The sequence below is a fragment of the Acyrthosiphon pisum genome, chromosome A2 (assembly GCF_005508785.2).
Source record: "Acyrthosiphon pisum isolate AL4f chromosome A2, pea_aphid_22Mar2018_4r6ur, whole genome shotgun sequence".
NCBI classification, from domain to species: domain Eukaryota; kingdom Metazoa; phylum Arthropoda; class Insecta; order Hemiptera; family Aphididae; genus Acyrthosiphon; species Acyrthosiphon pisum.
This window is the reverse complement of record NC_042495.1, coordinates 51,554,783-51,566,479: the sequence shown is the minus strand read 5'-3', so window position 1 is coordinate 51,566,479 and position 11,697 is coordinate 51,554,783. Positions and strand designations below refer to the sequence as shown.

General features: G+C 25.5%; 2 protein-coding genes across 6 annotated transcripts in view; one reads left to right on the top strand and one right to left on the bottom strand.

The window, feature by feature from the left end:
• Positions 1-7,324, top strand: part of LOC100159039 (calcium-binding mitochondrial carrier protein SCaMC-2) — a 17,042-nt gene extending 9,718 nt beyond the window's left edge. For 3 of the 5 annotated variants that reach the window (XM_001950536.5, XM_008180877.3, XM_029490362.1), the window contains 7 exons: positions 1,869-1,956; positions 2,023-2,134; positions 3,833-3,991; positions 4,209-4,466; positions 4,523-4,690; positions 6,019-6,166; positions 6,228-7,324. In XM_001950536.5, coding sequence (XP_001950571.2) covers positions 1,869-1,956; positions 2,023-2,134; positions 3,833-3,991; positions 4,209-4,466; positions 4,523-4,690; positions 6,019-6,166; positions 6,228-6,409 — 1,115 coding nt within the window. In that variant the 3' untranslated portion in view covers positions 6,410-7,324. Of the gene's footprint in view, positions 1-1,868; positions 1,957-2,022; positions 2,135-2,258; positions 2,618-3,832; positions 3,992-4,208; positions 4,467-4,522; positions 4,691-4,974; positions 5,406-6,018; positions 6,167-6,227 lie in introns of those variants that run through there. The other 2 variants (XM_008180878.3, XM_029490361.1) reach the window with 2 other exon arrangements.
• A 1,976-nt stretch (positions 7,325-9,300) lies between these two features.
• Positions 9,301-10,694, bottom strand: LOC100165291 (6-phosphogluconolactonase). Its single transcript, XM_008180875.3, has 5 exons — positions 10,526-10,694; positions 10,289-10,457; positions 10,020-10,220; positions 9,664-9,947; positions 9,301-9,593 (listed from the first exon to the last, which is right to left on the bottom strand). The coding sequence occupies exons 2-5, from the start codon at positions 10,419-10,421 to the stop codon at positions 9,474-9,476; spliced, it is 738 nt and encodes a 245-aa protein (XP_008179097.1). The 5' UTR covers positions 10,422-10,457; positions 10,526-10,694; the 3' UTR covers positions 9,301-9,473.
• Between the last annotated feature and the right edge of the window lie 1,003 nt (positions 10,695-11,697).

Sequence of the window (11,697 nt, the reverse complement as noted above, 5' to 3'; positions counted from 1 at the left end):
CCCCCCTATTTGCGCCTATGATAATAAGTAACAAAGTGTATGTTGTATAATATCTACACATTGAGAAAATGAGTAGATATGATGCATTGCACATATTACCTTAAACCGTATATTATAAATCGCCTATAGTTTTAATTAAGAGTTGAATAAATTATGATTACTTATTTAATAGCTTATCAAAATTGAATTAACTTAATAAACCTGTGGGTTTGAATAGTTGGATACAGTGTATTAAATTTGTACGTACGGAGTTAAATTAATTATTCATTAATTATTATACTTCACATTATTAAAACCCGGCCTCCATATTGATCTGTATTGGCATACGATTATGTTAAGATTACCTATTGTTTATTTGAAATTAAAAATAGATAGAGATGATTTAAGTTTATTATCGAATATTCTATCTACACTAAATGCTCAAATTGTGTTACCGATGTATAGCAAACATTTTATGAATCTAATAAAATAAAAAATATGAGGTAGGACGACTAGTATTATTATATTTGTCGTTGAGCTGATTAATATATTTTTATTTTAAAATAATAATATAAAAATATTATGTAATGGATATTAATAGGTATCGTCGTATTTCGTAGAATATATTTTACCGTACTGAACCTTCCGTCTAAATATTAATGAGTATACGGTCATTATAATATCATGGCTATCGTTATATATAACGAAAGCTTCTAAAAAATCAATTATAGGTTTTAAATTAACATTGTAGTCAAGTCGAAAATTTCAAAGAAGTTTTTAAAAATAATTTTTATAAGTATAAGTACATTTATATATTTAAATTACTCTTTTTAAATACGTTAAGAGGATGTCAGCGCACTATTCGTTTTCCCTCTCTGGCCCACGCGCAACATAGACAAAACGCATTTACGCAAAATAATTTTTTCTATGCGTTTAAGTAATCTTAGTGTAAAGTCACCTATTACAAAAAAGATAGAGAATAATACTTTTGAGGGAATGACATATCGATTTGTCTAAATATTGTCTCAAATCAATTTAAACAGCATTTAAGTTTACAACATTTTTTTATTTATTTTGAAAGTGGAATACAAAGTCAAATAATAATAAAATATAAAATCGATATGTCATTCCCTCAAAAATATTATTCTCTATCTTTTTTGTAATAGGTGACTAACTCTAAGATTACTTAAACACATAGAAAAAATGATTTTGGGTAAACACGTTTTGTCTATGTTGCGCGTGGGCCAGAGAGAGAAAACGAATAGTGCGCTGACATCCTCTTAAAGTTGAATGAATTAGAAAAGCTCGTGATAACTGATAAGGTTAATATTTCAGTTGATTGAGTATAGTTTTGTAATATATCTTATGAAGAAATCATATTTATGGGCGTATAGTGTAATTTAACTTTAAATTATGATTTTTATAATACTGAATTGGCAGTTTAAGTAGAAGATGAACAAAATATGACTTACATAATTATCATTTAATATTTAAGTTATTATGAATTTATTTTATGTAAAAATTATGATAATTTATTGTTTAAATACTTACATTACAAATATAAATAATACATATACTATTGATAGTTACGCCTGTATATTTTATGTTAATATATTATTGAATTTCGATTTTGAAATTGTATGATAGCTAACACGCGTTGCGTATTTAGTACTGCGCATTGCGGATATTTAAATGTATCGAAGCTAAAGAAAAGCTACAATGCTCATTACAATAATTTGGGGTTTCTGACGTGTCATATTTTAACAGACTTGCCCCATTTTCTAAATTATAACACCAAAGGATATTTTTACCCACTTTATACTTACGATTTATTTTTAAGAATTAACAATATAATTTTTTTTAAGTTTATTTATTTACAATTTCTTTAGGAAAAATTGATCAATACGAGCTTATAAGAGCTTTTCAAGAATTAGGAATTGAAATTGACGACGCTGAAGCTATAAAACTTCTTAAAAGGTAATCAATTCGGGGTTAATGTTTTAAAATAAATAAGCTAGCTTATGTTTTTTTTGTATACTTTAGGATGGATAAAGATGGTAGTTTAGAAATTAGCTTTGAAGAATGGAGAGATTTTTTACTTTACTGCCCCTTTACAGACTTGCACGACTTAATTAAATATTGGAGGCATTCAACTGTAAGTATGGATTCTTGATAAATATATTTTAAGTGATTTACGATTTATTATTAATCAAAATGATTTATTTTACGTGTAATCAATATTTGTAAAGTAATAAAAACTTAAAATTGAGAAATACTAAATAGTCTCAACTTCGCGAATATGTAGTTCGATAATTATACGCTTGTATCACGTGTGCGACTGCCCCCGCCAATTGACATTCAGCAGCGTTCTGTTTTAGACCTGTGCAAAGAATTATTTTAGTAGACTGGCTATGTGATGTAGTGAATTTTATTCGCGTTTCTATAACTATTATTTTTTATTTTTTTTTTAATAAGAACGTTAACTATGGATGCAAATAATTTAAAAATTTTAAAATACTCACTTGACCATGACGAAATTGGTGTTTTATGTAATTTTGACTATGAAGAGAATTGTCCCTCGTGCTGTGATATTTATAAATCGTATTTAGAACTTTATAAACAAATTGTTTCGAACAAAGTAAGTACTTGAAAAAAAACGCATTAAAAAAAAAATCATATATTAAGATGTTAAATTAAGGGTACTTAATAACATGTTGATTAATTTTTCTTTAGTCAAAAATGTATATAATATATAGTCAACTTAAAAGTTAAAAGTAACTTAAACTTTTTATTAGATATAACCTTAATAGTTATTTTATTTTTATTTTTAAAAGACATTGATAAAGTATAGTTATATTTATGAATTATTTCATTGAAATAACATTTTTTACTAAATAAACAAAAAAATTTGAAATATTTTTCGTAATGTTATTATAAATTAATCTTATTTACGTACATAATTTTAAATAAAAATATTGTAATGCATTGTTAATAGCTTTATAGTTAAATAGTTTCTTGGGACTTTGGTCTACTGTTTAAATATGCAATTTTATCAAGAACTCTTCCTTGTTTATTTAATTGCTTTTAATCTTATCAGCTGTAATAGATAAATGAATACATCGTATTATTACCTACTTTTTAGCTTAATAATTTTCATGATATTACTGTATATTATTATTTAAAATTATGAATAGCTAACTATTATAACATGTTGCTAACCAATGCTATTATTTTAACATTAAACATTTAAAAAAAAAAAATTTTATTTTATTTTTTTAATTATATTTCATGATGTTGATATTTTGAAAAAAATGAATTATATTAATTAGTTTTGTAAATAAATACTGAAACGGATTAATTTGAAATTTAAACAAGATTTTAATATATTGCTTATAGTGTACTATGCACTTGGCAGGTATCTGTAGGTTGAGCTCACTTAACCCAAGGTCAAAACCGTTTTTTTGTGTGACACTATTAATAAAATATAATTAACAAATAACTAATATTCCTAAGTAATTCGGGAAAATTCCAATGTGATATAATTCTTACTGGATTTTTGTATAAAAAATCTTTAACACATATTTGTATAATCTACCTATTATTATTATTTATTTATTATTATTCAGTTTTAATAAAATGAATGATTTAAATTTAATTATTATTCAATCATAATATAATAATATAGGTTTATTGATTATAGTAAAAATAATAAAATTGAATAAAATAATTCCCCTCAAAAGTCAAAATTTCATAACAGTTTTGAATTATAATAATATTGTATATATTCTGAAAAAAAGTATATTTATTGTAAATACTACAAGACATAAAATGAATGCTAAAATTGTATTTTCAGTGTATAGACATTGGGGAGGACATGAATGTGCCAGATGATTTCACCCAAGCTGAGATGATAACAGGGATGTGGTGGCGTCATCTTGTATCTGGTGGTGTAGCTGGCGCTGTCTCAAGAACTTTTACTGCACCTTTGGATAGGCTTAAAGTATTTTTACAAGTAAGACAATGTTAACTTATTTAATTGATACCAAAATAATCTATAGTTTAATCCAAATTGCTATATATTATTAAATATCTTATAATTTTAAACAAAACAATACATCACCAATTCACTTGAATTTAAATAGACATGAAGTAATGTTATTCAGTATCTTTGAAATGATTATTATGAAAATTATTACTTAACTATAAAAATAGCTTAACATTTTTCTTAGGTATACGGCAATCAACATAGCAATATAACAACATGTTTCAAAAGCATGTTAAAAGAAGGTGGCAAACGAGGCATGTGGCGTGGAAATGGTATTAATGTACTCAAGATAGCTCCAGAGTCTGCGTTTAAATTTATGGCTTATGAACAAGCTAAGCGCCTTATTAGAGGTTCGAGAACTAAAGACTTAACAATATTTGAAAGATTTATGGCAGGATCACTTGCAGGAGGTTTTAGTCAATCATTAATTTATCCCTTAGAAGTATGTTACTTTTTTATTTTATAATTAGAATTATATTTATCTCTTTTTTATTTTAGGTTTTAAAAACAAGATTAGCCATTAGAAAAAGTAATCAATACAATGGTATATTTGATTGTATCCAAAAAATGTATTACCGTGAAGGTATACGGAGTTTTTACAGGGGTTATGTACCCAACCTTTTAGGTATACTTCCATACGCTGGTATTGACCTTGCAGTTTATGAGGTAATTTTCTTTAAGTTATTAACGTGATCCACACTCATTACTTTTTGAAAAGTTGTAACTTTTTTTACATGATTTTATTTTTATTAATTCGTTTTCATTGGAAAACAATATTTTGTAATAAGATTTGTTATTTATGTATCAAAATATTTAAAAAACATAAAAAAATGTTAATGATATAATGTTGTTTTGCATGGCAAATATTTATGTTTAAAAATTTAAGCTTTCAAAATAAGGAGTGTAGAGACTAAAATAGATCACTTAGTATATAACTTTGTATTAAGCAGGTACATTCAAGAGGATGTCAGAGCATTAACAGTTTTTTCTCTCTGACTTACGAGCAACAAAAAAAAATATATTCTGCAGAACAAACTTTGCTTTGATTTTAGAGTGATCTATCATCAAACTTATATGTTCGAGCATTGGTTTTTTTTTTACAATATTTCAATTTTTATACAAGTTATAGGTCTGTAAAATATTACACTTTACAAATGCTCATATATCATAGGCAAAATTATTTATTGTGAAAAAACCAACATACAAACATAGATAATTATTTAGCTTTAAGGCTTCATCATTCAAAATTGGTTCTTATGAATGCAAAATTTATCAAGTTGCATTGCATATGGGCCACAAACATTAAACAAATAGTGCTTCGCTATCCTTTAGACTATTAAGTTTAAGATAATATTATTGATTATATATCGGTAATCTAAAAAAGTTACTATATTATAATATTTTAACAATAATTAAATTATTATATTATATTTATTTATTTATTATACTATATTTCTAATTTTTTTAAATATTTTCTAAATCAAAGTATACCTAATTTATTTTATTAATGAAATATTATTGTTTCAAATGTTGTTTGAAATGCATTTTATATAAACAAAACAACTGCAAATTAGTTATAAAATATTTAATTTATCTCGTAACTATAAATTTGTTGAATTATTATTCTTAACTGTTTATAGCTTACAATAAATTATGGATAGCAGTGGTGTGACAAAATGAGTAATTGTGAGGCAGCTGCCTCTACTAGGGGTAGTAGATTGCCAATGGATAACATTTTTTATTAACTAGTATTTTAGTATTTATCATAACATGTGGTTAAAAATATGACAGTAAAGGCCTTTACTAGGTTTTTTTTATGGAATATTAGACTTGCATCTTAAAAATATAATAAGTTTGCCCCTATCCACTGATGGTTGTTATACAATATTTGTAGATTTTTTTTATTCATATTTTGATAAGTTTGGTAGTCAAATTATTCATTAAAACTGCATTATTTTATCAATTAAATTTTTTATTTTGTTATTATTTTATAGACATTAAAAAATAACTATATTGCTTCACATAATAATGGTGAAAAACCTGGAATGCCATTATTATTAGCGTGTGGAACTGTTTCTAGTACTTGTGGTCAGGTATGTTCATACCCTTTAGCTCTTGTCCGTACGCGTCTCCAGGCACCTTGTAAGTAATTACTTTTATATTGTTTATTATTTCATCAATAATTGGTCTATTATTGTTTCAGATTTAGAAGGTCCAGATACAAGGACAATGATGTCAGTATTTAGAGAAATTTGGGTAAAAGAAGGTATGGTTGGCTTGTATAGAGGCATAACTCCAAATTTTATGAAAGTAGCACCTGCTGTTAGTATAAGTTATGTCGTTTATGAACGATGTCGTGAAGCACTTGGGGTTACTATGTCGTAACATAAGTTATTAGAACTTCTTCATATTTATTTATCTCTTGACATTCAATAATTCTTCTTCGTATTTTTAAAATATTATCTTAAATTTTACAAACATTTATTGGTGGTTAAATTTTGGGCAATATGTCTTGAAGAAAAGTGATCTGAAAGGGTAGAAATTATACATTACAGTCATGGTTACCATAGCCATAAGGATAGAAAAAATATTAAGTTTGATTATTAACTATGTTGAGATCAGTTGAATGCTAACATAAATAATATTTATATTATAATTAATAATTATCCTAATATGTAATTATATATTATCACAATGCTTGTTTTTAAAACACATCTTGATATTTTTACCAATCAAATTTAGGCTCAACATAATGTAATAGATTCTTGTAAACTTTTCTGAATTTTTTTGTCTCTAAAAAGAAAGCTTTTTCTACCAACATTCCAGATGCAACATAATTTTTCCAAGATAAATTAAATAGGTTTATTATAAAATCCAATTAAAGAGATTAAATATTATTGTCTTTAAATTCTTTGACTTGCCTGCTATACATTTAGAATTGGTCATCATATTAAAAGAATATTCTCAAGGTTAATAAATGTATTGTAATTTTTAACCTAATCTTCATCAACAATTTAACTGATTTTAACTCAATCCCTTAAAATTATATTTTTTTTTCAAAAAAAATTGTTTAAGTTTGTTCCTAGTCATGCGTGACAATTTTGTTTTGTATAATATTGTTGTTTGTAAAACTTTTTTGTTCTCTTTGTTCAAAAATAAATGTTTTTCAATTTTGTAAACAAGATTTATCTTATTGGTTCTTTTTATCAATAATTTTTACTCTCCATTTTGATGATATTTTAACCGTGTACATATTTTTTTTAGTTTTAACTCAATAATATATACGGTGCTCAAATTAAATTAATTTATTAACCAATTATTGAGCAATGTGTCAAAAAAAAAAAAAAAAAAATGTTTGCTTAAATTATTTACATACTATTTTTTCTAATAATTTATTTATTTATGTGCTGTTGAAATTGAAGTATTTAAAATATTTCATTTATAATAATTTGAAAACTATTTATCATCTTAGTTAAAAATTAAAATATAATATACATTATACATAATATATGTATATCATTCCATTATCATATACATTTATAATAATTATGAAGAAGTTTTTAAACAATTATTTTAAGTGTTATACAAATTATAGTTTATTTATTATCTATTCAATAGATTATGAAATCATTATTTTTAATACTTAAATTCATATAAATACGACTAGGATCTATTAGGCATAAGCTCTAATTTATTTTATATCTATAATACATTTATACATTTAAGTTTTCTTTATATTTTAGTTGATAAAATTAATTACTTTACATAATATTATAATATGACACAACATAATATTTTTATGTTACAAATATGTATAGATAAGACTGATTATGGGTTATATATTATTAAAGATTAATGTTTGCAAAAGTTAGAATTATTATCACAAATAATTTCGTTTATAGGTAAAATATTGTATATTATGCTAATATTACCTTCCCTAAATATTGACATCTGTGAATTATAATTATATACAATTTATTTATATTGTAGTTTACATAAACAAGTCTTATTTAAATTTTAAATATTGCATTAATCAGTATTTGCTCTATGCTCTATGCTAATAATATTTCTCTGGTGGTTCATTTCTTATACTCAATATATAATTATTAAAGAAAATTGCTTTATAATTTAATTAAGGTGATAAGATTTATTTGTTTTATACAATTTAAGTTGAATATTTATAAAATTTAAATAATATACAATGGCTTTAAAATCTCACTATTTCTTTTTTACAATATAAATTTAAAACTATGCGTATAGACTTGTTAGAATTTTTCAATAAATATTATAATAAATATAACTATCTTATACTTGTGTTTACTTTTTGGAGTTCCATATAATTCCACATATGAGCTATACTTTAGCACCACCTGTACAAATATTTTTCGAATAGGGAAAAATATTATTATTATTTTTATATTTAATTTAACTAATATCTAGTTAAATTATGAACAAATTAAAAATTATTAAGTTATTACGTGTGTGGAGTTGATATTTAATTTAAACAATGAGTTAATATATTGAGGTAGGTACCTATGTATGTTTGAATAAATGCCGGTCAACAGTACGCATCGGCTGCCATAATCAAATAATGATAAAGCCAGTAACAATATAATGTAATTAGTTTTTGCAAATAATTATATGACCTACAAAATTACCAAAAAGATTTATATTAAAACATTTTTAAAATTGTTGACAAAATATGAATAGTTATAAAAAAAAGTGCTTTAGTGCAATGCATTTAAAAAATCTAAAATATTTTTTTTTAAATGTATGAATTCCTAAAATATGCAAAATAACATTTTATTTATGAAAATAATATGTTATTATAATATATTACTAACTTAATACAAACACATAAGACAATACATTGTGTAAATACACAAAAGTATTGAAATCTATGTATTTATTAATTCAAACAATCCAATTTTTAAAATAAACCTTCTAAATCTATATTATAGTTGGGTGTATCCACTTAAACTGAAGTCTAATTCTGCCTGTGAAGTTATGACATCAATGAAACAAGCTATTTGGTTAAAATTCTGTCTAAATTATTCGGCACTCGGCAACTGTTACAATTATAAAAAATCTAGTTTTCAAACCACTGGTTTTTATTTTTAAAATCATAACATTTGCTGAGTGCCAAGATGAACTGGATGTGTTAAATTTATGATGGTTATAATTTTCAATGACCTTAGCAATTTTATAATAAAGGTCAAAAGTAAAAAGAAAAAATTATGAAAAGCTTTTCATACTAGATAAAAAATATTGAGTAGTTATAACTTATAAATCATTTACTTCTTGATAGATGTTTTCTTTTATACATAGCATAAAATAAATACAAATAGCGTATACATTTTATCAGGATAAAATTTATCAGACACCAAAGTTTAAAAAATAAATAATATCCATTCTTAACCAATACCTTGTTTAAAATAACATAAATAATTTACAAAGATGTTTCTTCTTGTAATAGCTTGGCTGCAGCTTCATCTAATAACCATTGTACACTACCATTTACTGGCTGTACACAATTGGCTGGTAATTGTTCACCGTCTTTAAGAATGCGCTAATAATTAATAAAAAATAATACAATGTAATGATCTTAGTATTTGTGAAATTTACATTCTGTATTATACCTTCAAAATATCAGCTTTTGAGCTCCCGGTTGCTATAAATGCACAGTATCTGGCATTGTTGAGGATTGGAAATGTAAAAGTTATTCTGTTTGGGGGAGGCTTTGGTGAATCGGAAATTGGAGCTACCCATACTGATGTTTCTTCACATAATTTGTGTCCAGGGAACAAAGAACATGTATGTCCATCAGGACCAACACCCAATATCAATGCGTCAAACCGAGGCAAATCGTAGGGTGCAAAATAAACGGAAATCTTTTGGATGTAATCTTTAGCTGCCTCATCAACTGCAATACAAAATCCAACAATTTATTCGTACAAATAATTAAACACATGCAGAACATGCACTTGGTGTTTACCAGAAAGTTGAGGGTTTATTTTAATGAACTGATCTTCACTGATGGGAAGGTTACAGATAAATTTGTCTCTATATTGAGCAAATGTAGACTCTGGATCATTAAAATCCACCAGTCTTTCGTCGCAAAAAAAAAATCTCCATTTGGACCAATCTGTTTCAACTTTGGCTAAATATTCAGACAACAGCGACACAACCGATCCACCTTAAAACATTTATAGAGCAATTTTATGCATTTCCTGTACAGTTAAAATAATACACAAATTGTTATACCAGAAAGTCCAATTTTAAAAACAGCATTTCCTCCTTCAGCCAGTACATCATTAGCAAGTTCCGAGAGATTTTTGGCCAGTTCTGAGCCCAGCTTTTGTGTATTTTCGTACACCGAAATTACTTTTGAAGCCATTTTCAAACAGGTACTTATACTTTGGATACAAAACCACTAAGATGTGCAATTCAGACAATGAAGGTTACAGCGTTGTGTTCAGTATTAATGTGATAATAATATACCTCCTATTGGCTATAACCTAATGTCCTAGTTGAGCATTATTTTATCGGAAATGGAATATTGTTGTTATAATATAAGAAGTTAAGATTATTATAATAGGAATAAAAATAAAAATGTTAAAATAATGATCACTGATAAGTATTCATTATCATGTGTTACAGTATGACTGATGCCATAAACGATGAAGACTATAGTAAAGAATAAGGAGACCAAACTCCACTTCTGAAAACATTCCGAAACGAATTGTACAATTAAACGGCCACAGGCTGCGCTACGGTCGCAATAATTGCCACTTTCTAGGGGATTTTTAGAAGCGATGATTTGCTGTCTTTATCTAACACACGTGAATATATTATTATTTAAACGTGTTTTCATTCCATCCATGACAAAATATATTTAAAATATATCATTTTGTCTTGATTCCATCGTACCAATTATTGATCTATAACAAAAAAAAAGTGAAGCGATATGAATTCTAAAAGCAGATTTGAATTTATCGTCATGTCTACTTGAGATCGACTTTCCCACATTTTTGATTTTATCGCCCTAAATCTAAAAAGAACTCGTATTAAAAAAAAGAAACGGTAAATTTGAATTTAGAAAAAGTTAAAAACGTGGAAAGTCAATCTTAATTCTCAAGTAAACTGACGGCAATTTGAATTTTTGAATGAATCGGCCTATTATGAAACTTGATGGTAAGAACATTATCTGTGTTTTTTTAGAAGTTTTTTTACCATCATTCAGTTTTTAAATGAGTTATGAGCATTTTTAATTTACATTTATTAAATACTCTATAACTCACTTAAAAACTGAATTATCGTAAAAAAACTTGCAACAAACATATTTAAGAAGAAATATACCAAATTGTGTTTTTGAGTTTAAAATACCAAGAATTTATATTTTTAGAATTTTTTTTTTGAGATGTTGATATTTTCAATTTTCTACTTAAGAGGACGCTACCCATACATTTGTTGTCTCCGTCTTACACACGCACGACATGGCAAATTGTCGTTCACAAGTTTCATTAGTGTGCTGTTAGTTTTGATACTAGAGTGAATTTACCTATTTTAAAACTTTTAGGTAAGAACATTATCTGTGCTTAAGCGTTGCGGATTTTTCAAAATTTTTATTTTCAAGCAAGATATGGGTATGTGAAGTATCAAACATTTTAAAT

Bases quoted from the DNA above. Each gene is read 5' to 3' on its own strand.
- LOC100165291 (XM_008180875.3), bottom strand. From the start codon at position 10,421: ATGGCTTCAAAAGTAATTTCGGTGTACGAAAATACACAAAAGCTGGGC. The intron at 9,948-10,019 runs GTAAACACCAAG...TTTGTATTGCAG, and splicing joins AATAAACCCTCAACTTTCTG to TTGATGAGGCAGCTAAAGAT. The intron at 9,594-9,663 runs GTATAATACAGA...ATTAATTATTAG, and splicing joins CAAAAGCTGATATTTTGAAG to CGCATTCTTAAAGACGGTGA.